The 27,886-nt window shown below is 41.6% G+C and overlaps 1 protein-coding gene across 3 annotated transcripts in view; it reads right to left on the bottom strand.

Annotated features, from left to right (window-relative positions):
* The window catches only part of JARID2 (jumonji and AT-rich interaction domain containing 2), a 342,752-nt gene that overhangs the window by 140,730 nt on the left and 174,136 nt on the right, over positions 1-27,886 (bottom strand). For all 3 annotated transcript variants that reach the window (XM_073631096.1, XM_073631095.1, XM_073631094.1), the window contains one exon: positions 3,738-3,907. In XM_073631096.1, the coding sequence (XP_073487197.1) occupies positions 3,738-3,907 (170 nt within the window). The remainder of the gene's footprint in view (positions 1-3,737; positions 3,908-27,886) is intronic.

Raw genomic sequence — 27,886 nt, 5'->3', positions numbered from 1 at the left:
GCTCCCTTAGTGAGGACGTCTCTCACATTTACTTGTACATCATTTTTGATATACAGGCATACCCCTCCCCCTTTTTTACCCTGTCTATCCCTGCGATATAGGGAATACCCTTGAACCAAGTTTATGAAATTCCTACAAAATCTAAATCCTCCTTGTACAACAGTAGCTCTAGTTCTCCCATCTTGTCCACCAGACTCCTGGCATTGGTGAACCTGCCACGTAGTTTAGACCGGTCGCATGCTATCTCCTTATTGGGTGTTTTGAAGTTGCAAATAGGACTTGTTACTGTACTTACCTCGGGTTGGGGTGCTTTAGTCGACCTACCACTAATGCCCCAATACTACCCTCTGGAATTTTTTCCACACTCTCTCTACCTCTGGACCCTCCCCCCCGTCGCCTAGTTTAAAAGTCCCTCTAACAGTTGTGAGGTGTCAATTGCATTCTCTGCCTGGAGCTCCTGCAGAGTGTATTGTTGTGTGCAGAGTCCAGTAGTGTTCTGCCCTGTTAGCGCTTCAGTGCTCTGGCTAACTGTTGGGGAGGGAAGACAATTTCCTCAACTCTGGCTGACTGTTGGGGAGGGAAGACAACAAACATTCTCTCCCTTCTCCACCTGGATCCTGATCTGCTGCTCAGGAGCGACCGCCACCTCCTCACCCTGGGCCTCCAGAACTGCTGCATGTGCGAGGCAGAGGTCTTGGACCCTCTGTCCGGTTGCCAGTGCTTCAGCTAGAGAAGTTTCTTGTAACTCCACAGATGCTGCTGACAGGAAATCCTATGTCCCTGTCATTGTTGTGGGAGGAAGGCCAGCTGCCTCTTCTCTCAGGAAGGCTGAAGTTGATGTTGGTGCAGGGCAGAGCTCAGTGTTTTTCTGCCCTGATGCCAGCTCTTCTGATGGGTTGGTGTCATCATTCTGGGGCGCCGCCTGTTGATTGGACGCCCTTTCTCTGGTACTGTCTCCCAGGTGCATGAATACTTTGTTGGGGAGGAGGAATGGCTGCTTCCCCTCCCTGCATCTCTGAAATCCACTGGGGAAGAAGAACTACCACCCTCTCACCTCGAGCCCCCAAAACTGCCGTGGGTGTGGGGCAGGGGTCTGCAGTACTCTGTCCTTCTGCCAGGACTTCTGCTGGAGGTTCGCTAGGTAGTTCCTCCTCTACAGAAAAGTCTATTAAATCCCCAGTCTCTGGAATTGCTGAAAGTTCAGGGCATGGGCTGGTGGCCCTTGGACCCAGTGCCAGCACTTTGGCAGGTGACTCATCATCCATAACATCCTCCGATCAAAAGTCAAGTAAATCCATGCTTTCTGTGATCCATGTCTGAGGAATGAGGACAGCTTCCTCTTCTCCTGAGCCCTTGAACCGCCGTTGGACAGACGCATCCAAGCTCAGCCCTGTGCAGAAAAATGTTAGTCACGATCAGTCAACACTTGCTGCATCCCCCATAAGACCTCTGCTTCCATAGCTGTGGGCGTAGATTGGGCAAAGCACACTGTTACTCTGCTCCATTACTGACACTTCAGCCGAGATTTCAGGACTGTCAGCTGGTATATTCTGGCTATTCCCAGGCAAAGCGAGCTGTGGCACTAAGCAGAGTCTAGCAGTCGCCTGTAGGCGATCTCCAGCTCACATTCCTGAACAGCCAGAAACTCTATCTTCCAGTGCCCAGTGCACTTCTGAGACATTCAGTATCTTTTCTATGAAATCTATGATTTCATCCAAACGCCACTCTAATTGGCTCCCAAAGTTAGGGTCCCTGGCAGCTTCACATACAACAGTCCCAAGCCGCAGTAGCCAAAGCCTTATGTTGGGTTGTCATCTGCTATCCAAGGGCATGCTTGGGATACATGCCACTGGAGGGGCCCTATAGCTCTCGTCCAACCGCATCTCTGCCCAGACCAGCCTGCTAAACTCAGTTATCCTTGTGTGGTTTTTATCCCAAAAACAGCACCCGCAATCCATACTGTGACCAGTACCTTTCCTGGATGGAGGGGAGAATTTTTCCCTGATGGCGCTGCTCATGGGCTAGCGTTTCCTTTCTGAGTTTGCAGTGGATAGAATCATACCATCCCAGCAGGACCTGCTCTGATACTGGTCCTCTGCGCTGTATCTGCATCTCTTGCAACCTCCTTCCGAATTCCGCTTCCATGGCGGCTGTGTAGCTCTCCTCATCTGCTATCTGGACCTTTAATCCCAATGGAGGTTTGGATGTCCCAGACTGCAGGAAGCATCCCACCTCTTGCCAACACTGTAATGGAACCACTTTCCACACTCCACTGAGTGCTTCCATCAGTACACTGCTTTCTCCAGTCTGGACCTTTAGATATCAGATATTACAGCCACAGGTCGTAACCAAGAACTAGGCGAGACTAGCTCAGTTACAAACTGGAACATGGAATGTTTATTTGAACAAACTCACACAAACTATATACACCAGGAGGACATCCCTCCCTCCTGATCATATTACCCTAACAATACAACTATACCAGAAACATAATTAACTAGTCATTTAAACCAGCCTAGGTGACTAGACTATTCGGCCCCTACAACAGTGAATACAACGGACACCTTATTACAAGTATAAACACATCCCACAAGGGTTTTCTAGGAGAGACAAAAGGTGTTCCAATTAGCACAATTAACAATACAAACAGTAATCTCCCCCGCCTCAGCCTAGTAGGCAAAAGACTATAGCAGTAGACCTCAGTAGCAGACTGTTCGGCACCTACGTTGAAGAGCTCAATGTGGCCAGTTCTTTCCATGAACATGTATAGTTCAGAATCAAACAATCCAGGAATATATATTTCCTGGGATATATTGTGGATAAATATTACTGTCCCATCTGAAGTAATCCAAACCACATTCTCAGTTTCCATTAAGTGGTGGTCCATAATTAGAGAATGATCTGACTTTTTTTTCACATTTTTTACATACTGTCACCAGTGCAGTACAGTATCATCATATAACTGTTGTGGCGGTGACCAGGGACACTGACTGGTGACAATATGCAGTTAAAAAAAAAAAAAAAAGAGTTCATTTTTTTTAAATTAGGTTTTCTTTCATTTTTTTTTTTTTTTTTTAACATACTGTGACCAGAGCAATGCAGTTTTACCATAGTAACACTACCACTCTGGGGAGTTGATTAGGATATACTATGTTTGGTTATAGCAGTGAATCTCATTGCTATAAGCAAATATTTTTACAGAATGACAGTGTGTACACACTGTATTTTCTTGCGATTAGCTGTGATTGGTCACAGCTAATCACATGGTACGAATGGGCTGTGATTGGCCCTGTTTGCACCATGTGATCACTGTGACCAATCACAGCTAGTAACACAATTGTAATCAATGAATGGCATGAAAGGAAGCCATTCATGGTTTACAACTGTCACGTGGTCTGCTGTGATTGGTCACAGCGATTGCATGACACTGGCTGGTATAGTGATCGGTCATCCGCTGTGTCCGGAGGATGCAGTGGATGACTGATTGCGCTGGAGCGTGGCACCGAGCAGCCATGCAAAGTGTGTTCTCAGGATGACGTCGTCCAAGAACAATAGGGTTCCCGCCAGTCCGTCATTTTACGACGCAGGCAGGAAGCAGTTAAAGGTAACCTCTACATATGCATTTTACATCTCTTCTCAAATTACATTTCCCTGGAATGGGACAGTATCAGAGGGATATTCTTGCAAATAGCAATGTTATTTTTGTATATAAAGCAAAAGAGGTTGAACATTCTTACCTCGGAGACACAGAAATGTGAGGAAATCCTCAGTCTTGGGCTTGCGCTTAGAGAGGTCAGACATCTGAGTAACTGGTGGGGGTAGCAATGGCTCCACAATTTTAATGGGGGTTGTGCTCGGACTGTTTGGCTGGGATTGGGCAAATTTTCTTTGTGCTTGCAGCCTTGGCCTGTAAAAAAAAAAAAAAAAAAGGACCATAAATTTGGTAAGATAAATGACCTTGGTCACATGTAAGTACACATTGAAGGAAATGTTCATTTTCTAATTTTAGCTTATGATGTAATATAGAAAATTTAACATTTTAACATCTAGAAAACTCCTTATTGCAGTGTGCACCAGGCAGAGTACCATTAAAGCAGAACTTTACCCATAATTTTCTGATAACAATTAATGTCCATTAACAAAACATACATTCCACATAATTATGCTACCAAAACTAGTGTGTGCTGTAAATTGCCTCTAACATTGCCTCTCTTTTCTTCTTACTGAAGGCCGCCATTTTGTTGAAGCCCAGAGCTGTCAGTTACTTATTGGAAATTCTCCCTCTGTGTCTTTCTGTATTCCCAGTCATGATAATATGTCTTGGCTTAGCTAGAGAGGAAGGCTGACAGAAGCTTTAGGCCTCCTGTACAGAAGAATTGTGCTCATGATAGGAACGTCTTGACCGCTGGCAGCAGGAAAGCGCAAAACGTAGCAAATACTCAGTTTGCGCTTTTGTTGTGTTTTCCCGCAGACGCAGTAAGGGTAGGCTAATGTTCACTGGATATTGTTCATGTATAAAAAAATTAATTATTAAGTGCAACAAATGTGGTGAAAAAAGGGGAGTTAAAAATGGGTGAAAAGCTCCAACAACCATATCCTATACAATAAAGTGCAACGTGCTAGAACAAATATACCCAAAACTGACAATAAATGGAAAATCTGCAAACATTCCAAATTAGTGATAAAAAGAAAAAAAATGTTTTATTTTTTTTTGGTGCAAACTTATTAAAAACAATCTAAACCATTACAATAAAGTCCCCAACGTTAATATGTGGAAAGTCCAATACATAAACCAAGTGATAAAAATATATAGAAGTGATCAAAATGAGCTGAAAAAATATTATTATATAATGAAACAATGTCCCAAAAAATTTGTGTTCAGAAAAAATTCTTTTAATGTGTCCCTTCAATAGATGGTGAGTGAGGGCACGAGTGGGGGTGTAGTGGAAGACGGGGAACACTTGCTACACTGAGAATACCGCCTTTCTATTGGAGGGACACATCAAAATAATTTTTTCTAAATTTTTTCTTTCTTCTTCTATATATTTTTATCACTTGGTTTATGTATTGGACTTTCCACATATTAACGTTGGGGACTTTATTGTTTATTGTATGGTTTAGATTGTTTTTAATAATGTTGCACCAAAAAAAAAAAAAAAAAATTTTTTTTCTTTTTATCATTAATTTGGAATGTTTGCAGATTTTCCATTTATAGACAGTTTTGGGTATATTTGTTCTAGCACGTTGAACTTTATTGTATAGGATATGGTTGCAGGAGCTTTTCACTCATTTTTAGCTCCCCTTTTTTCACCACATTTGTTGCACTTAATATTTAATTTTTTTATATGTATTTATACATGAACAATATCCAAAGCACATATAGCCAAACAGCGCCAATTCCCTTATTTTAGAACTTTTGTTGATTTGAATTTCACCTAGGTGATATTCTGTGTCAGGGGGGCTGCAGTTCTTTCTTTCTCCTCTTTTTTCCTAAGCGCAGAACTACTGTTCCTTATTTAAGGGTAGGCTAATGTACACGTAGCCCAAGTCCCTTATGCAGCTGAGAACAGAGGTTATGTGATCACTTATGAAAGAAGAAAAAAAAAAAAAAAAGATATATATAAAGATCTCTCTCTCTCTAATATATATTTATTTATTACACACAGTATCTCACAATGACACTTTGCTACAATGTAAAGTAGTGAGTGTACAGCTTGCATAACAGTGTACATTTGCTGTCCCCTCAAAATAACTCAACACACAGCCATCAATGTCTAAACCGCTGGCAACAAAAGTGAGTAAACCCCTAAGTGAAAATGTCCAAATTGGGCCCAAAGTGTCAATATTTTGAATGGCAACCATTATTTTCCATCACTGCCTAAACCCTCTTGGGCATGGAGTTCACCAGAGCTTCACAGGTTGCCACTGGAATCCTCTTCCACTCCTCCATGATGACATCACAGAGCTGGTGGATGTTAAGAGACCTTGCGCTCCTCCACCTTCTGTTTGAAGATGCCCCACAGATGCTCAGTAGAGTTTAAGTCTGGAGACATGCTTGTTGGGGTCGTTATGTTGGAATACTGCCCTGCGGCCCAGTCTCAAAAGGGAGGGGATCATGCTCTGCTTCAGTATATCACAGTACATGTTGGCATTCATGGTTCCCTCAATGAACTGTAGCTCCCCAGTGCCGGCAGCACTCATGCAGCCCCAGATCATGACACTCCCACCACCATGCTTGACTGTAGGAAAGACACACTTGTCTTTGTACCTGGTGGCTGCCACACACGCTTGACACAATCTGATCCAAATAAGTTTATCTTGGTCTCATCAGACCACAGGACATGGTTCCAGTAATCCATGTCCTTAGTCTGCTTGTCTTCAGCAAACTGTTTGCGGGCTTTCTTGTGCATCATCTTTAGAAGAGGCTTCCTTCTGGGACGACAGCCATGCAGAGCAAATTTCATGCAGTGTGCAGCATATGGTCTGAGCACTGACAGGCTGACCCCCCCCCCCCCCCACCCCTTCAACCCCTGCAGCAATGCTGGCAGCACTCATACATCTATTTCCCAAAGACAACCTCTGTATATGACGCTGAGCACGTGCACTCAGCTTCTTTGGTCGACCATGGCGAGGCCTGTTCTAAGTGGAATCTGTCCTGTTAAACTGCTGTATGGTCTTGGCCACCGTGCTGCAGCTCAGTTTCAGAGTCTTGGCAAACTTTTTATAGCCTAGGCCATCTTTATGTAGAGCAACAATTCTTTTTTTTAGATCCTCAGAGAGTTCTTTGCCATGGGGTGCCATGTTGAACTTCCAGTGACCATGAGAGAGTGAGAGCGATAACACCAAATGTAACACAGCTGCTCCTCATTCACACCTGAGACCTTGTAACACTAATGAGTCACATGACACCAGAGAGAGGAAATGGCTAATTGGGCCCAATTTGGACATTTTCACTTAGGGGTGTACTCACTTTCGTTGCCAGCGGTTTAGACGTTAATGGCTGTGTATGGAGTAATTATGAGAGGACAGCAAATTTACACTGTTACACAAGCTGTACACTCACTACTTTACATTTTAGCAAAGTGTCATTTCTTCAGTGTTGTCACATAAAAAGATAGAAAATATTTACAAAAATGTAAGGGGTGTATTCACTTTTGTGAGATACTGTATATATATATATATATATATATATATATATATATATATATATATATATATATATATATATATATATATATATATATTGCTCTCTCTCTATATATCTATTTATACATACACACATAGTAAATTTTTTTTTTATAAATTTTGACTAAAAAAAACAAGCGATGTCTTGATATACAAGTAGCGTCATGTCACAACTGAGTTTAAAAGAGAATAGAGGTGCCTCCAAGTGTAGCAATATGGTTACATTTAATGAAGGAACAACATTTAGCAACTCACACAGTTGATGATTAAAACAGGCACATTTAAGTATGCAGGCATCCAGGGTAAAGCTGTCCACATAGACCATCCTCCGCACCACCATCATCCCTTACACGCTACGCACCTGGAGCACTTCAAGCCTTGCTTTTAGATCACTCTACTGCAGGGTAGTCCTTCCCGGTCACGATTGCAGACTGACAGCGGCGAGAGGATGGTCTATGTGGACAGCTTTACCCTGGATGCCTGCATACTTAGATGTGCCTCTTTTAATCATTAACCATGTGAGTTGCTAAATGTACCTTCATTAAATGTAACCATATTGCTACACTTAGAGGCGTCTCTCTCCCCTTTTATACTCTGTAGCTCCTGCTGGATTTTGCTTCTAATCAACTTGTGGAGGATTCCATTTCTGGATGGACATTTTATGGTTACACAACCCATAACATTGCTATAATCTTTTTATATGGATTTATGAATAAATGGTTGTGGAATGAATCATCTGAGTTTCCATTATTATGGGGAAATTTTCTTTGATACACTATTGCTTTTGATTACAAGCATGTTTCCAGAATGAATTATGCTCACAATCCAAGGTCTTACTGAAGGTGTGTGTAGATCTATATATATATATATATATATATATATATATATATATATATATATATATATATATATACACACACACACACACACACACACACACACACACACACACACAAATGTTTTCCATTGCAACTATTTTAGACTGCATGGGTTGTTTTACAAGTTAAGGGCTCACGTAAACTTTACATATACTAAAAAAGTTATGTCATTTTGGAAACCCCAGTTACATTGTGATTATTAGGCTATTTTCAGACTTGGCTGTTTTAAATAAATTTTTGAGGAGTTTTCATCAAGATACATACTGCAAGCTAAAACCTAGAGGCTTTTATGAACTTTAAGAAACTGGCAGAATTTGCCAGCAAATGCTTTTGGCTCCGAGAGTTGTGTCCTTACATTAAACAGACTTTTAACTTGTCCTGATGACAACATGAAGTGTACAAAAAACAGACCTCGCATTTTGGCACACCTGGCCTAACAAGAAACTACTACATTACTAAGAAGCAGGGGAAAAAAGCAAATAGTTGAGATCACATGACAAAGGTAAATAATAAAATGTTAATATGGAGACCACTCTGGTAAACAGTTCAGAAAAAAAAAAAAAAAACGCTTGCTAGATAATTTTACTAGTGATGTAATCCTGCTGCATACTATGTTCTTGTTTTCACTTCATATTTGCTGAATAGGCAAACAGCTGGTGGGTGCATCGCACTATCATCATCTGTGCAATTCCCATACAACTAACATCGGATCAGTCCTGGACTTGCGTTGAAATATGACCTTTTAAAAGATGTGTGCTTTCAATAACTAAATCCTGAAGAGATTTATAAACAAATGTACCACTACTGCAAAAGTCTTAGGCAGGAGTGAAACATTGCTGTACATTAAGGCCTCATGTACACGGGACGTTTCTCAACCTCTCCTGAACGCTGGAACATCACAGCTAGTAATCCACACTTAAAAACCTGTGTTTAGCAGCGTTTACAAGCCGCATTTGCATTCTGGAGTGTTTACTAAATATAACCTCAGGAGACCCTCCCAAATGATTAGAAAGCACTAAAAACAAGTATTTATTAACTATTTCAGCCATTATGTGAGAGAACAGTGTGAGTAGCAGCTGAGAAAGCAGTGTGCTTGAAGCTAGCTGTTATTTTTTGGTTGGTTTGTTAATATGGATCCCATGATGAGCACGTGTGAGGAAATGCTCCTGATGTTACTTTTGCTGAGGCTCCAAAGATGTAGAAAATTGTGTGAGAGGAAAAGAATTTGACACTACTGGACACATCCATTGATGGCTCAACACATGTCCACAGGATACTTTTCTAATATGTATGTTCAGCTGCGTAATTACCCAGAGAAATTTTTTAATTTTACACACGTCAATTGCCACCTTTGACGTTCTCTTGGAAAAGTTAGACCCCGTCTAGTTCGCATGGACACCAACATGAGGAAAAGCGTGGCTGATGAGGGGAATATCACATTGTATATCAAGCTTGCATATAGTGATAATTGAGTTTTTGGTGTGTTATTAGAATTTTCAAGGCTCAAAAGTAATAAATAAAATGTTACCCTTAAAAAACACTACTAGACGAAAATGCACCTAAACGCGCGTAGTCGCATTTGGAATGCCTCTAAACACGGCCTCTGAACGCATTTTTTTGGGTCCAAAAAAAGCCTCTAAATGCAACTGCCTAGAAACGACTATAAACAAACCTGTGTACATATCCTGATAAGATAACAGAGGAGAGTTCAGAGCAGTTGAAAAAAATGCCCAACTGCTCCTAAATGTCCGTTTACCAGCAGCAGAGTACCTGAGGCCTAAGAATGCTTTCAGAAATATAAGTATTAATAGTTTACTTCTATCAATTAACAAAATGGAAAGTAAATAAACAGAAGAAAAAAATCAATATTTGATGTGACCACCCTTTGCTTTCCAAACAGCATAAATTCTTCTAGGTACACTTGCACACAGTTTTTAAAGGAACTCAGCAGGTAGGTTGTTCCAAACATCTTGGAGAAGTACCCACAGATCTTATCTTCTGTGGATATAGACTGCCTTAGATCCTTCTGTATCTTCATTAATCCCAGACAGACTCAACGATGTTGAGATCAGGGTTCTGTTGGAGCCAAACCATGACTTCCAGGACTGCTTGCTCTTTGTTATGCTGAAGATAGTTCCTGATGACATTGGCTGTATGTTTGGGATCGGTGTCCTGCTGCAGAATAAGCTTGGGGCCAAGCACACACCTTCCTGTTGGTATGGCATAAGGGATAAGTATCTGCCTATATTTCTTAGCATTAAGGACACCATTTATCCTAACCAAATCTCCAAATCCATTTGCAGAAATGCAGCCCCAAACTTGCAAGGAATCCTCCCCACCATGCTTTACTGCTGCTTGCAGACACTCATTATTGTATCGCTCTCCAGCCTTTTGAGAACAAAACTGCCTTTATTCTGCAGCAGGACAAAGACCCCAAACATGCAGCCAATGTCATTAAAAACTATCTTTGGTGTAAAAAAAAAAAACACACACATTCTTGGAAGTGCTAGTTTGGCTACTAAAGAGCCCTCATCTTAACATCATCAAGCCTGTCTGGGATTACATGAAGGGACAGAAGCATTCCTAATTTACAGTATTTTTCACACCTGTGTAAGACTTTTACAGTATTGTATATGGGAATTTTGGCAAACCCTTTTGCCAAAGAAAGTGCACCAAAACGGTTTGTGGATTAGTTTAAAGCCACCCTAATGAATCACTCCCTTCAGAGTATGCTAGGTAAAATCCTAGGTGGCCTCTCCTTACAGCCACACATCCAATCGCTGTCCAAACTGTGCCACCTACACCTCCACATTTCCAAAATTCACAGTATGCAAGTATAGGCGCAGTTTTTTGAGTGAAGACAGCACCAAAGAATGGGCCAGTATCGCAGAATTTTGCACGACAAAGTGGATGGGAATACTCATCTCCCATAGAGCCAACAAGCTTAACAAACTTACCCAGCAAGTCCAAGCCATTATTAGAGAAATTGCTAGCTTTGATGTTCATATCCCACAGCTATGGCTTGAGATACTGAAGGAAATAACCAAAAAAGATGAGGATGATCTCATTAATGTAAAGATGGGGAAATTCAAACGTGACCTTGATGACTACAATTCCAACAAGGTCTTTTCATGGAATAAAAAGAATAACCCAAAACACACTTTTTCCTCATCATCTATTATCACTACCCCACATTCATCCCATCGGAGTGGATGTGACCAGGTGCCTCCCAACCCTCCCATTCCTTCTTTGTTGGATATAAAGCCATATGATGTCATTATCCCTGTTAGACACGTGAGTAACTCCCTTACTCTTCGCTCTTCCCGCCAGTCCCTTCCACATGTTTCCAGATCGTCCAATATCTCTAGTCACTCCCCAAAAAAATTCAGGAGAAGCCTTGTTAACAATAAGAATGCTGAACTGATTAATGCCCTTAACCAATTCTACAATAGATCGAGTACTTCACGAGTCTCATTATCCATTCAAACACCTAATGTTCCAATAGATGGCCCCCCCACCCTGGATACTGTTGGTGACATTTCCACCATCATCCCTACCGGTTGCAAACATACTGACCACCTAGCCATCATGGAACGCAGGCCTACAGCATCAGCGGAACCTCCGATGGAGAGCCCACCATCCCTTGGTACTCTCCCACCTAATATTCCCACCATTAACATTGTTCCTACAGCCAATTGTTCCACCGTTTTTTTAGTGTCCAGTGCTCCTCTGACCCCAATTTCAAGAAAAAGAAAGCTCACAGAAGAGGATGCAGAGGACGAACTAGAAAAACACGTCAATGTGTTGAAACACCTGAAACGATAAAGATATTCAACTTATCTTCTTATACCTTGCCCCCTGCAGACATTTCTCTCCTTAACCATGGACTGAATTTTGCCCCTGCCAATAAACCTAATACTTTTGTTCTTTATAAGGACCTTAACAGTTATATACGTAACTTGACCCTAAAAAGGCATTTCCAGATTAAACAACATAAAGATCAAAACAAAGACGGTGCCGATACTACTCAGATCTTGACTACACCCCCTACAGTCTCATCAGAATCTACCTCGGAGTCATCTGACTTCGATATTGACGATCTGGACATGCCCAATAGTGCTGATTTTACATCACGAATGCTCACACAACACTTAGTCTCATCTCCTCTGATTACCCATTCCACATTGAAACCCAAGTCCATCTTTTTTTCGACCAAATCCAAAGGTCCATACATAGAGAGCTTCTACAGGGTGGTCTATGCAGACCTACTAAAAAATGTGCAACTCTACTTCCAAATCCAATAACCTCTCACCCCTTGAAATTAAAGCACTGGGCCGCCTCACACATGCCGAAGACTTGGTGATAAAGTCAGCGGACAAGGGAAGCGGTATAGTGCTGTTAAACAGGTCTGATTACCTGAAGGAATCCTATCGACTCCTCTCTGACAAAGCTACCTATGCCGAACTTAATAAGGATCCCACTGCAGAATTTTCACTAGAAGCTGATACACTTATTACCACTGCCCTCAAAGAAGGTATCATAACTAAAACAGAGAGCTTATTTCTGCGTAAGTCTTTCTACCAAATTCCCTATTTTTACTATTTACCAAAGATCCACAAAAGTCTACAAGATCCCCCCCTGGAAGACCGATTGTGGTGGCTATGGACAGCGTTACTACCGGTTTTAGCTTGTACATAGACCAGTTTCTACAACCCATAGTTTCATCCATACAGTCATATATACGTGATGGAACACATTTGCAAGAACTCCTGTCCTCCTACAGATGGGAGCCCTCTTACGTTTGGCATTCACTTGATGTCTGTTCCCTCTATACCTCTATTCCACACAATTTTGGACTGATGGCATTGGAGCAATTTCTATCCATGGACACTTAGATGAATATGCGTCAGGCAAGATTCATCATAGAAGCCACAGAATTCTGCCTGACGCATAATTATTTCATTTTTGACAGAGATTTCTACCAGCAAATACAAGGTACGGCGATGGGAGCTAATTTTGCTTCCTCTTATGCCAATTTGGCTATGGGTTTTTGGGAAAATGAATATATTCATAATCACAATCCCTTTGCAGCCAATATAGTCTTTTTTGGCAGGTATATCGATGACTTGATTATCATCTGGGATGGCGATTTTGAGCTCATCGCTCCCTTTGTCAAACATTGTAATGATAATCCCTATGGGCTCTCATTCACATCAGTTACAGATTCTGCCACCATAGCTTTTTTAGATTTGGAGTTGGGACATGATGGCCCAGTTATTACCTCCAAGAACTACACAAAACCTACAGCGGGCAAATCGTATTTGCATTATAAGAGTTGTCATTTTCCTAAATGGATTACCAATATCCCCAAAGGGCAGTTTTGCCGCCCTCGACAGAATTGCATGAAAGATTCTGATTACACTGAACTTAGTGCCAATTTAAAAAGAAAATTTCTTGATAAACAATATCCTGAATCTCTGGTCGAAGAAGCTTATGAATATTATCTTCATGGTAAACCTCCCAAAAACAGCCAACTTTTAAAAGGACTGCCCTAGTAGGTTTGTAACCACCTTCCACTATAAACATAAGTATATGGAGAAAATTCTGCTCAAACATTGGGATATTTTACAACAGGATCCCCATCTCTCAGCTGTACTCCCTCCTCATCCGAAAGTTACGTACCAGAGGGCCCCCAATTTGAAGAGTAAAATTGCCCGTGTAAGCTCAAATCCATTGTAGCCTCTCCTGCTGCACCCATACTAATACCTTTGGTAGGTATGTACCAGTGCCGTAAGGCCTTATGTAAAACTTGCCATTTTGTCCATCATGGACAAAAGTCCTTTACCACCAAAGGCAAAACCTACATGTTAAAGGACTTTTTCAATTGCTTGTCGGACTTTGTTGTCTATGGCCTTGGTTGCCCTTGCGGGCTGATCTATGTAGGCCGGACTATCAGGGCTCTCAGACAGAGGTTTGGCGAGCATAGAAGGTTTATTGAGGGCGGCACTGATCCTCACAGTGTCCCGAGACACTTTGCTGTAGCCCACCAGAGCTCCACGGTAGGCCTCAAGGAGTGGGTGATCGAACAGATCCCCAAGTCCCTTCCTCCTGCTGAACGGTTCAAGAAGCTTTGCGCAAGCCAGGAGGAATTAATGAGAGTATTGAGATTTCCACCATTTTGTAATAAACTTCTTCAGCCCCATATTGATTGATTTTCATGATTTATATGATATATAATAATTTTTCCATTTCTTTCTTCTAATGGTTGCTGGTATATTTTAGACCACCTCAGCTCAATTTCTCCCCCCCCCCTCCCTTTTTTTCCTATTGTTTTTAACCACTAGTGTTTTTAACCATCAGTACTTTTAATCTATATTTTAATCTATAAGTTTATCTATAAGTTTTTCCAATGACCAGTATTAATGTTATTATCATTTTTCATCACCATTTATAATTTAGGCTATGTCATTAATACTTACAATTGCATTGCCTGAATTTTTGTTCACATGTGTGTATGTAAGCATGCATATATATGTGTGTGTGTATGTATGTACATGCATGCACACATGTTCATATGGCTCTTTTTGTACGATCGTGTTTGCATGGGGCTTGCTTTGCGTGTGGTAGAGACACATGCAATACCGCCTTTGTTCCCCTCATATACCTATTAGAATTATTTATTGTCTAAAAATCACATGTTTAGGTATCCATTCCACCTTTCCATCATATATTATAGTCTTCGACATTTTACATATTTACATTCATTTCTCATGTGCTACCGACCACCGCTTATTATTCTATACCCCATTGCTGACACTTCTGGTAATAATTGCTGTGGCCACTCCCCTAGTTTTGTTCGTCACCTCCTCCTTCCCCCTCTTTTTCGTCCAGACCAAGCACAGTATTTTTCGTCCCAGCCCCTCCCCCTACATTATATTCTTATGGCATCCTGTTCCATCCATCCATAGCCTGATGAAGGGGCGCGGCTTTCACGTCACCGCAGCCCGTACGCCCAGTAAACGCGTCGCTTGACCAGTGACGTCATTTCTCCTCGCCGGCTATCCACCTGCGCTCCAAGTCTTGTTTTGGTTCCTGTCACCGATGCGGCCGGCATCATATCACAGCGGTGTCTCTCCACACACAGGCAGAGCTTCCAGCCAGCTGATAGGAGTTTTATGACTGATCTGATGGTACTTCCCATGACGGATGACATTTCCGATAATGGATATTTCACATTCACATGCCCTCTGATGACTTCTTAAATGTGAGTGTGATTGATACCGGTTTTTATGAATAAATTGTTTTAAGTCTACACCCAGAGGCGCCTCTCTCTTTTGTTTTTCCTCACATTTCCAAAATTCACCCCTTCTTAGCAAACGGCATCAAAAAGCTTCTAATTCACTCCCTTGTTATCTCCCACCATGACTATTGCAATTCTCTCCTTGTTGGCCCACCTCTACACAGGCTACCAGTCTATCTTGAATGCTCCTGCCAGACTCATTCACGTATCCAACCACCCAGTGTGCACCAAACCTTCCTGTCAATCCCTCCACTAGCTTCTCCTTACCCAATGCATAAAATGTATAATACTAACAATAGCATAGCAAGCCATCCAAACTCTGCCCACAGCTACATCATAAACTTCAACACATAATATCGCCCAGACTGTCCTCTCTGCTAGGACCTCCTGCGCTCTAGTCCTCTCACCTCCTCCCATGCTCATCTACAGGATTTCTCCAAACCCTCCCCTTTTATGCACAAAACTCTACCCCAATTCATCTATTATTCTGTTTGCCTTCAGACAATCCTTGAAAACATTTTGAAAACAAATCTCTTTAGGGAAGGCTATCTTATTTCTACCTTATCAACTCATCCCCTCACAGTTATTACCAGTTGTATCATTTTCCTCTCCCTTTAGACTTAAACTCTCATAAACAGGGCCCTCTTAACCCTCTTGTATTGTATTGAATCGAATTGTAGCTGTACCGTCTCCCTTACTTAGTCAAGTGTTACACCTTTATCAGATTATCCTCTGCCTCAAGCACCCTCTCAGGCTTATACTCACCTATCCCCAATCCAGCTTGTACAGTACTTGGAAGTCTATAGGAAATAATGGGATTGCAGTGCACATGCATGGGCTCAAACAGAAGAGGCTGCTTCCTTCTGCTGAATGTGCAAAGGGCTCAAACGCTAGCAATCTCCACTGCAGGGTTCAGATACAATGGGGTGGGCCCTTCTGCATTCTGCTATGAAACTTTGATGTGACGAGTATGGGTTTAGGCTCATCTCAGGCGTCCTGTTGTGAAGGTGTGCTGTAATGAGGGTTGTGGGTCCAGACTCTGCCCCCCGTATTATGCTTTGTAGAAACATTCACATTTCTGCCTTTTTCTGCAGCTGATATAAAGTATAGTTTAGATTTACATGCGGTACCAGTCATCATACTTTGCAGGAAACCATACATTTTGCTGTGAAGATTTGCTTTAATGAGGAGCTGGGTTTAACCACACTAGGCTAAATCAAGCTGTTGCAAAAACAATTTGCTTTTAGAACAACCAGAGAGCTATATTAGAGTAGTGTCATCAGTGAGGGAATCTGCCCCCTTCTTTTTCAATTCCAAATACATTTCTATCAGTATAGAGTACATCTACGTTGAATTACTGAGAAATGGTGGATGAGTAGGCAGAAGGTGGAGGTGAGCCGATGCGGAGGCACATAGAGCAGTGATGAAAGTGAGCAGCATTGGCAGTACATGAGCAGACAATTGAGTGGGAAGTAGATAGCAGGATGTAAAATCCTTGCACAAAGCAGATCCTTTAATTCCCCAAAAGCTTTACAAGGACTTCTTAAGTTTCACAGGAAACTTACATTGTTTCTTACATGCATGTTTACTTTGTTTTTTTTCAGTTAATATTCATGTGCAATTTATTGTTCTGAAAATTCAATATGTTATTTCACATGGTGGTTTTTATTGGCACTTGGTGTTATTACGTGAACTGGCATGTGAATTACATTGTGGTATTTCATTCTGAATTGCATGTGCATTATACATTTATATTTCAGAGTTATTTTGATATCTAGAAGTATGTTTAATCCTGGGATAAGGTTTTCAATTGGGCCTTAGTATGTATGGTTGGGTGATTAAACTTGTACACTGTCAATTTTTTCCATGCATTTACTTAAAGTGAAACAAAATTTCATTCTCAAGTTTGTTGTCTATTGCTCTGTCGTTGCCAAATTTTCTCTATACCAATGACTGTAAAAGCATTTGGGCTGTGTCACAGGAAGTATCACACAGCCATTTCCTGTCTCCTCCTACTGTTATTTTGATGCCTCCTGTAATTCTTCAGGCTACAGGGGCTGTGTAACAATAATACTAAAGCTATATGTGGATGTTACAAGCAGCGGAGTTATTTACTAGTTTTACTAGTTTGCTGCCAACTAACAAGATGCTGCGACCTGAGCAGCATTCATGGATTTGAGAAAAGACATGGGAGTAAGCATTAGGCACTAAGCAATGACTGCAATCTTGCCCACTGGCACTGAAGATGTCCTGATGCATCATGGGATTTGTAGTTGGCTGAGCCCTGCCAAATAAACAGTTGTGGCACCTTCCTGAACCTTTCTCCAAGGGTCAGATATACCTGCACTTTGTATGTAAAATTGATGATGTCACAGACTTTTAAAATAACAATTTCTGTGAACATAAGTAAGTGAAAAACTAAATCTGCAAGTTTTTATCAAGGCTGGGGAAGGTATGGACTCTGATATCCCTGTATATGCAAGCATGAAGAAGTCGTCACCATTGCAGATAATTTACTAAAGGACACTTTCAAAAACATTTTAAATGCAATACAAAGAACATGTCAAATATAATGAAATCACAATAACTAAGAATGCCAGTGGTTTTCCTACATCATTTACACATTTCTATACTATGAAAAGCACAGTTATAAAGGCATTTTACTATTTAAAGTGATTGTAAAGGAAAAAAAAAGTTTAATAAACAAACACCTCATACTCATCTGCTCTGTGCAAAGTTTTTTCACAAAGCAGCCCCGATCCTCCTCTTCTGGGATCCCCTGCCTGCCACTCCTGGCCCCTCCCAAGTGCCCCCATAGCAAGTGTACGCATGTGGCCTGATCCCATATGGCTCCTGCTGCTGCCTCCATGTTCAGTGAGGAGGAGAGAGAGGAGAAAGCTGCTGCTCTCTGGCACAGCTGGATAAAGATTGGGCTCAGATCATCAGGAGGAGCAGAAGAAGGAGATCATCAGGAGGATCATCAGGATCATCAGGCTCAGATCATCAGGAGGAGCAGAAGAAGGAGAAGGTTTTTTTACCTTAAGACCCCTTTCACACTAGGGCAGGCGGACGTTGATGGTAAAATGCCGCTAGCTTTAGCGGCGCTATTCGGCCGTTAGTGGGGCGCTTTCAACCCCCCGCTAGAGGCCGAATAAAGGGTTAAATGTGCCAGTGTAGAGGCACTGCCAAAGCACTTTGCAGGCGCTTCGGCAGCAGTGCCCTTTCATTTCAATGGGCAGGAGCAGTGGAGGAAACACGGCTCCTTCACCGCCCCAAAGATGCTGCTTGCAGGACATTTATTAACATCCTGCCAGCGCATCGCCCCAGGGCGAAAGCACTCGGGCTTTCACACTGGGACTGCAGGGGAGGTTTTTTCAGGCGCTATGTTTAGCTCAAAAGCACCTGAAAAAAGCCCCAGTGTGAAAGGGGTCTAATGCAGAGAACACACATTAAGGTAAGAAATCTTCTGCCTTTACAACCACTATAATCTAAACGTGGTTCTATTGCCATTTTAGTTTATAGATTACTTTCTTGAATACTCTAATGCACACATTTCACCAATATGTACAGTGCCTTGAAATTTCCCACATTTTGTCATGTTACAACCAAAAACTTAAATGTATTTTATTGGGATTTTATGTGACAGACCAACACAAAGTGGCACATAATTGTGAAGTGGAAGATAAATGATAAATGGTTTTCAAAAATTTTTGCAAATAAATATGTGAAATGTGTGGCATGCATTTTTATTCAGCCCCTCGAGTCAATACTTTGAAGAGCCACCTTTAGCTGCAAGTCTTTTTGGGTATGTCTACAACCCCTGCCAAAAAGCAGCAGGACAATGACCCTAAACATATAGACAGCGCTACAATGGAATGGTTTAGATCAAAATATATTCATGTGTTAGAATGGCCCAATCGAAGTCCAGACCTAAATCTGAGAATCTGAGAATCTGTGGCAAGACTTGAAAATTGCTGTTCACAGACGCTCTCCATCCAATCTGACAGAGCTTGAGCTATTTTGCAAAGAAGAATGGGCAAAAATGTCATTCTCTGGATGTGCAAAGCTGGTATACAACCCCTGGCAAAAATGATGAAATCACCAGTCCCTGAGGATGTTCCTTCAGTTGTTTATTGTTGCAGAAAAAAAGCAGATCACAGACATGGCCAAAAACTAAAGGCATTTCAAATGGCAACTTTCTGGCTTTAAGAAACACTAAAAGAAATCAAGAAAAATAATTGTGGTGGGCAGTAACAGTTAGATTTATAGAACAAGCACAGGGAATAAATTATGGAATCACCCTGTAAATTTTCATTACAAACACTAACACCTGCATCAGATTAAATCTGCTTGTTAGTATGTAAGTAAAAAGGAGTGATCACACCTTGGAGAGCTGTCGCAACAAGTGAACTGACATTAAGCATGGCTCCAACACCAGAGATGTCAATTGAAAAAAAGGAGAGGATTATCAAACTTCTTAAAGAGGGTAAATTATTACACAGTGTTGCACAAGATCTTGGTTGTTCACAGTCGGCTGTGTCTAAAACATGGACCAAATATAAACAACATGGGAAGGTGGTTAAAGGCAAGCATACTGGTAGACCAAGGAAGACATCAAAGCATCAAGACAGAAAACTTAAAGCAATATGCCTTGAAAACAGAAAATGTACAACAAAACAAATGAGGAACAAATGGGAGGAAACTGGAGTCAACATCTGTGACCGAACTGTAAGAAACCGCCTAAAGGAAATGGGATTTACATACAGAAAAGCTAAAAGAAAGCCATTTCTAACACCTAAACACAAAAAACAAGGGTACAATGGGCTAAGGAAAGGCAATCGTGGACTGTGGATGATTGGATGAAAGTCATATTCAGTGATGAATCTCGAATCTGCATTGGGCAAGGTGATGATGCTGGAACTTTTGTTTGGTGCCGTTCCAATGAGATTTATGCAGACGACTGTCTGAAGAAAACATGCAAATTTCCACAGTCAATTATGATATGGGGCTGCATGTCAGGTAAAGGCACTGGGGAGATGGCTGTCATTAAATCTTCAATAAATGCACAGGTTTACATTGAAATTTTGGACACTTTTCTTATCCCATCTATTGAAAGGATGTTTGGGGATGATGAAGTCATTTATCAAGATGATAATACATCTTGCCATAGAGCAAAAACTGTGAAAAAATTCCTTGAAGAAAGACACATAAGGTCAATGTCATGGCCTGCAAACAGTTCAGATCTTAATCCAATTGAAAATCTGTGGTGAAAGTTAAAGAAAATGGTCCAGGACAAGGCTCCAACCTGCAAAGATGATTTGGCAACAGCAATCAGAGAAGGCTGGAGCCAGATTGATGAAGAGTACTGCTTTTCACTCATTAAGTCAATGCCTCAGAGACTGCAAGCAGTTATAAAAGCCAGAGGTGGTGCAACAAAGTACTAGTGATGTGTTGGAGTGTTATTTTGTTTGTTTGTTTTTCATGACTCCATAATTTTTTCCTCAGAGTTGAGTGATTCCATAATTTATTCCCTGTGCTTGTTCTATAAATCTTACTGTTACTGGCCACCACAATAATTTTTTTTTTTTTATTTCTTTTAGTGTTTCTTAAAGCCAGAAAGTTGCCATTTGAAATGCCTTTAGTTTTTGGCCATGTCTGTGATCTTTTTTTTTTTTCTACAACAATAAACAACTGAAGGAACATCCTCAGGGACTGGTGATTCCATCATTTTTGCCAGGGGTTGTATACCAGCTTTGCACATCCAGAGAATGTGAACAGCAATTTTCAAGTCTTGCCACAGATTCTCAGATTTAGGTCTGTACTTCGATTGGGCCATTCTAACACATTAATATATTTTGATATAAACCATTCCATTGTAGCTCTGGCTATATGTTTAGGGTCATTGTCCTGCTGGAAGATGAACCTCTTTTGCGAACTCTAACAGTTTTACTTTTAAGACTGCCCTGTATTTGGTTCCATCCATCTTCCCATCAACTCTGACCAGCTTCCCTGTCCCTGAAGAAAAGAATCCCACAACATGATGCTGCCACCACCATGTTTCATGGTGGGGATGGTGTGTTCAGGGTGATGTGCAGTGTAAGTTTTCCTCCACACACAGTGTTTTGCTTTTAGGCCAGAAGGTTCAATTTTGATCTCATCTGACCAGAGCACCTTCTTCCACATGTTTGCTGTTTCCCCCACATGGCTTCTCACAAACTGCAAGCAGGACATCTTATGGCTTTCTTTCAACAATGGCTTCCTTCTTGCCATTCTTCCATAAAGCCAGATTTGTGGAGTGCATGACTTAGTTGTCCTGTGGACAGATTCTACCACCTAAACTGTGGATCTCTGCAGCTCCTCCAGAGTTATTATCGGCCTCTTGGCTGCTTCTCTGATTAATGCTCTCCTTGCCCAGCCTGTCGGTTTAGGTGGACAGACATTTTTTGGTAGGTTTGCAGTTGTGCCATACTCTTTAAATTTTCAGATGATGGATTGAACAGTGATCCATGAGATGTTCAAAGCTTGGGATATATATATTTTATAGCCTAACCCTGCTTTAAACTTCTCCAGAGCTTTATCCCTGACCTGTCTGGTGTGTTACTTGGCCTTCCTTGTTGTTTGTTCACTAAGGTTCTCTAACGAACCTCTGAGGGCTTCACTGGACAGCTATATTTATACGGAGATTAAATTACACACAGGTGGACTCTATTTAATAATTAGGAGACTTCTGAAGGCAATTTGTTCCACTAGATTTTAGTTAGGGGTATCAAAGTAAAGGGGGCTGATACAGATACTTTGCATTGGTCCATCACATAAAAATCCCAATAAAATACATTTTTGTTTTTGGTTGTAACATGACAAAATGTGGAAAATGTCAAGGGGTATGAAAACTTTTTCAAGGCACTGTATTATTCTCTCACAAAGAATGAGTCAGGTAACTTTTAGTTTCTTTCATTTTAGAATAGAGATAGGACTCTATGCAACTTCAAGTAAAGGAATTACAAATGAGCAAGACCATCTGCAGGACCCAGCTTGCATTTCAGCCAACTTTGTATGAAAAACAGTGGAGCACATGCTGAAAAAGGAAGGCAGTAAGAACACAGAGCAGTCCAACAGAGGTGTGAGGACAGGCTTGTCTTGAGAACATGTTTCCTCCACATGCATAGCGTACACAAAACAGGCTCTATATTCCTCACAAACTCACCTCTCACTGCCTGAACATGTGTTTTAATCACACATTTAAGGAAATGTAAAAACTTGCATGAAATGAACACCTGGAAAGTGTGGGGGAAAAAACTGCACTAAAACAAAATGGATGAAAAAAGCTAACACTCAAACAAAGTCTAATGTGAATGGTGGAACAACAGTGTAGCGCTAGTATAAACAATAAAATAGCAATGCATTAGCTTAAACACAATCTATATGTGTTAAAAAAGGTATGTAAAAAATGAAAATAAATGTGCATTGTCACAGTGCATGAGTCCAATTGAAAATATAAACTCCAAAACAAGTGCAGGATAAAGTCCACAAAGATCTGAGGTTGTTGTGCCATGTGACCTTGTTTACGGCGAGGGGAGCGTGGGCACGCATCACACACGCTGAGGTCGTCATGTGACCTTGATATTGTTGTGCCACGTGACCCAACGACAAGATTATGGCGACGTTCCACTTTTGGAGATGTAGATTCGTATGACGCATAGCATTAGTGTCACATGATCCTTTAACCAGGACCAATGACGCATAGCATTAGTGTCACATGATCCTTTAACCAGGACTCGCTTCCGCAACAGCGAACCTATTGATCAGGTGATGACGTATATGTGTCACCCCGACGGTGAGATCATGGCGATGTGCGGCTCTAGTCCAATGAGCATGCGCACGTATGACGCATAGCGCCGAGGTCAAGTAAACTTTTAATGGGAACTAGGATTTCATGTCACGTGACGGTCTACATCTCTTCGCCCCATTGGCCAATATATTTCACATGACGGAGGTCAAAGTTGAGGCTTGGAGCGCATCCAATAACGCTTGGTCCCCATTTTTATCATACTACCATATCCTTTATATTTTTAAAACAACTTTTTAAAAACGGTTTAAGTTTTCAGATATTCTTTGTCAATATAGGATACTTTTTGTATTTTCATGCCTTATATAGCCACGAGTGAATTAAGCTTGTAAGGCATGTTGGTTTGTATATTTCTGGTCCCGCCCATTTCTGGGATGGACCTCCATGTTTAGAAATGTATTTATTGACTAGCATTGTGAGGGGACAGAGATATGCCCCAGTTGAAGACCTTTAGTGTCGAAACTCGTCAGGCTAGCATTTACTGCACCCCACATTGCTTTTTATACCTTTTTATACTTTGTGATCACTTTTAATTTGCCATTTGTGCTATATGACATATTTCAATAAACCTACTGGTTTGACCTGCACTGGAGCCCTCCCTCTTTTTCCACATGTTTTATTCGTTGGAGTTTATGAGGAGCTGTTCCGGGCTACACCTACCTTGATCTCACAGCGCCTGTGGAGCTTTGGGACGGAGAGTCGGGACCCCTGCACGTGATACACTTGACTATCTCCCATGCACAGCGCCTGATCCGGACCCTTTAGGATCTTGAGCCTTTTTGACCCACTGTCGTAAGACATGTGTGTCCGTACCAGCTGGTAAGAGTATCCATTTACTTACCCTTATAGAGTTGCTTAGAGTGATTACAGACAACCTGTTTTCTTCCCCCACTGGTCTGGTGTCACATTAACAGGAAGAAGTTTCCTTTCAGATCTTTGTGGCCTTTATCCTGCACTTGTTTTGGAGTTTATATTTACAATTGGACTCATGCACTTATTGTGTTTGCTGTGTTAATGCACATTTATTTTCGTTTTTCACATACCTTTTTTAACACATATAGATTGTGTTTAAGTACATGCATTGCTATTTTATTGTTTATACTAGCGCTACACTGTTGTTCCACCACCTGAAATGAACACCTCACTCATTACTGGGGGTAGGGGTTGCCACCTGGCCTAGTTGGTAATAACGGGACTTGCTGGGAATGTTTTTGCTGGTTAGCAAATTTTAAAATCGCTATTTTATTTTACTAGAATAGGTAACAATGGTAATTGTTAGTGCAAAAAAGGTTTGTGGCTATTCTATTTATTGTAATTTTATAATAATGCTGTTTGCAGTGGAAGTATTGTGAGCAACAGAACAAGGCTCTATGAAATTAATGATTAAATAATGAATCTCTATTATGCAGTGTCGGGACAAGGTCATAAGAGCCCAGAGCAAAGATGCCAAACTGCGCACCCCCCTCCCCGTTCATGATGGGCGAACGTAGGGGATCCAGCAGTTGCTTGCTTTTCAAAATCACTGCGTAGCTCCTGATCTGTCAATCAAGTTTTTGGACTCGGAAATGCGCGGTGATGTTGTGGGACCTTCCTGCTGTGTTCTCTGCCTCCACTGGTCTCCTTGTTCCAAAGCCAAAACAAAAAGGCAGAGTGCACAGGTTAGGGTCGATATGTCAGATCACCTAGCTTTTTAGTAGCTAATATGTTAGCTAAAAAGGAGGTGGAAAATAACTTTTGTGGTTAAAACACTGGGCACATGCTTGTGTTGCTATTTGGACTTTTGTTTTGTAAAAAAACAAAAAAAAAAAAACAACAAAAAATAAAAATTGGTCATGGCAGATTCACACTGGGTATGGTAGGACTGTGCTGGGCGGCTATTCCGGTGCAGTCCCACCACAAAACAAGGTAACATGCCTGATTTCCTATCTGTGGGGTTCATACTACCGTGTGGGGGTGGTGTGCACTAAAAAAAACACTGCATGCAGTACTTTTCAGTGCAACGTGAGGCAATCTACTGCCTCGCATCATGCTGTGGCCAATAGAACTTGATGAAATGTCATTGTGTGACATTTCAATAAAGTTTATTTAAAAAAAAAAAAAAAAAGTGAACAATGTAATGCACTGCAATTGGCACAGCTGTCATCCCACCATACACCAGCTGCTGCATTCTAACACAACCGCTGGTGTAAATGTACCCGAGTATAGGTATACACTGCTGCGGGATTGAAATCGTGTGAGTTCAGCTGAAACTGCACAATTTTATTCCCGCATGTCAGTCCGACTTTGGGAGCAATTTCAGAGACATCTGTGACAGCGGGTTCATGCACAGATGTCTATTGAAATCGCACCCAAAGTTGCAAAAAGTAGTACAGAAACTACTTTTGGGAATCAGTGCGGTGCCTCAAAGTCGGCGTCGCACCGATTCCAGCGGTGCCATTGCCGTCAATAGCCGCCAATTTGGCATGCGATCTGACATGTCGAATCACATGCTAAATCGCATCAATGTGAACCTAGGCTAAAGATCATAAAAGTTATTTTATTTTTAGGACAACATTTTTTATGTCGCTTTCATTACAATTATAAATAGATTTGTTTTTGTTAGCAAATACATTTGTGGTTCCAATATCTGAGGTGAGTAGAGCGGTCACTCACAATCGTCTTCACTTCAGCTTTCTACATTCATATGAATGACCCGGTTTACCCTTAAACCCATTCATACCTAAGCAATGAGCGTGAAGGTATTTAAAGCCATTCATGGCCTTAGAGGCTGCTGTTAGGTCAGGGCAGCACTGGGGACAGTGCTGCCGGTTTCCATATACAGTTGCACTGACAGATCAGGACTTTGCAGGGTTTGCTTAGAAGCCCCCTAACCTCAAGTTTCTGCTGCCAGTGGGGGAGGTTGAGATGACAGAAGAAAGATGCAGGTAGAGGGCGAGTAAACAAACCCAGCAAAGCCCTAATCTGACAGAGCACTCCTGTGTTCACAAGCCGGCAGCTATATGTATAGGGAATACAGGAGCACTGCACTGGGAGGAGAGAATTCTGCCCCCTTTCCTCCTAGCTCTCCTCCTCTCCTGGTCGGCTGTGCACTCTCTCCTTTCCTGCCAGTGCAGTGCTCCTGTGTGTCTGTGAGCACCGCTTTCGGCTTATTAATACATGAGCAATGCATTGGGAGGTAGGAGTAGGTGGAGAGAGAACACAGCCCCCACCTCTTCCCAGCCCTCTCCGTGCCGCTCCCAGCGCTGGGCTGACAGGAATAGTGATGACACTGTCATTACTCCTGTCAGCCGTGTAAAAGAAGTAATTCAGCACAGGGCGCCCCCATCCCTGCAATAAACCATTGCCCCGGGGCAGCTTCCCCTCCAACACATCCCTTGTCCTAGCCCTGCTACTATGTATTGCATAACATCCTCTTGAATGAAGCTTTGCTATGCAGAGTTATCTCCTTAACCATGCCATTGTCTCAAATATTTGACACAATAATTACACATGTGATACAATCAGCCATTTCCTCCAACAAGAAAGATGTCATATTTACCTCCACTTTGCTTAACAATATGGTTTTATTTTTTTAGGAATTTGTAGCAACAATAGTGACAATACATTAAAAATGTCACAAATAACTACCTGAATTTGTCTCAAACATCAATACTAACAATGAACATGTTGCACAGGTTTTATGATTTTGGCACAAGGCTTCCTACTACATACACACCTCCACAAAATTGTTGAAAATGTCTTATTGAATCAATTCAACTGTGTCAATAACTATTTATCAGAATTGACACAGCACTATTGTGTTCCCAAGCCGGAAGCTATATGTATACAGGAGCACTGCACTGGGAGAAGAGAATTCTGCCCCCCTTCCTCCTAGCTCTCCTCCTCGCCTGTGCACTCTCTCCTTTCCTGCCAGTGCAGCGCTCCTGTGTGTCTGTGAGCACCGCTTCCGGCTTATTAATACACGAGCAATGCATTGGGAGGTAGGAAGAGGTGGAGAGAGAACACAGCCCCCACCTCTTCCCAACCCTCTCTGCGCCGCTCCTAGCGTTGGGCTGACAGGAGTAGTGATGACACTGTCATTACTCCTGTCAGCCGTGTAACAGAAGGAATTCAGCACAGGGCACCCCCATACCTGCAGTAAACCTCTGCCCCTCCAACACATCCTTTGTCCTGGCCCTGCTACTATGTACTGCATAACATCCTGAATGAAGCTTTGCTATGCAGAGTGACCTCCTTAGCCATGCCATTGTCTCAAATATGTGACACAATAATTACACATGTGATACAATCAGCCATTTCCTCCAACAAGAAAGATGTCATATTTACCTTCACTTTGCTTAACAATATGGCTTCATTTTTTAATGAATTTGTAGCAACAATAGTGACAATACAGTAAAAACGTTGCAAATAACAACTACCTGAATCTGTCTCAAACATCAGTACTAACAATGAACATGTTGCACAGGTTTTATGATTTTGGCGCAAGGCTTCCTACTACATACACACCTCCACAAAATTGTTGAAAATGTCTTACTGAATCAATTTAACTGTGTGATTAACTATTTATCAGAATTTATTATCTGAGGAATCATATTAGAGAAAGAAAAAAATATATTTTAGTACAAATTTTTATCATAGAAAAGCTCTAAACTGCCACTCGTGACAACAGGCTTCCTA

The sequence above is a fragment of the Aquarana catesbeiana genome, linkage group LG05, assembly GCF_042186555.1.
Source record: "Aquarana catesbeiana isolate 2022-GZ linkage group LG05, ASM4218655v1, whole genome shotgun sequence".
In the NCBI taxonomy this organism is placed as follows: Eukaryota; Metazoa; Chordata; class Amphibia; order Anura; family Ranidae; genus Aquarana; species Aquarana catesbeiana.
The sequence above is the reverse complement of the archived record's forward strand: the minus strand, read 5'-3'. Positions and strand labels throughout refer to the sequence as shown.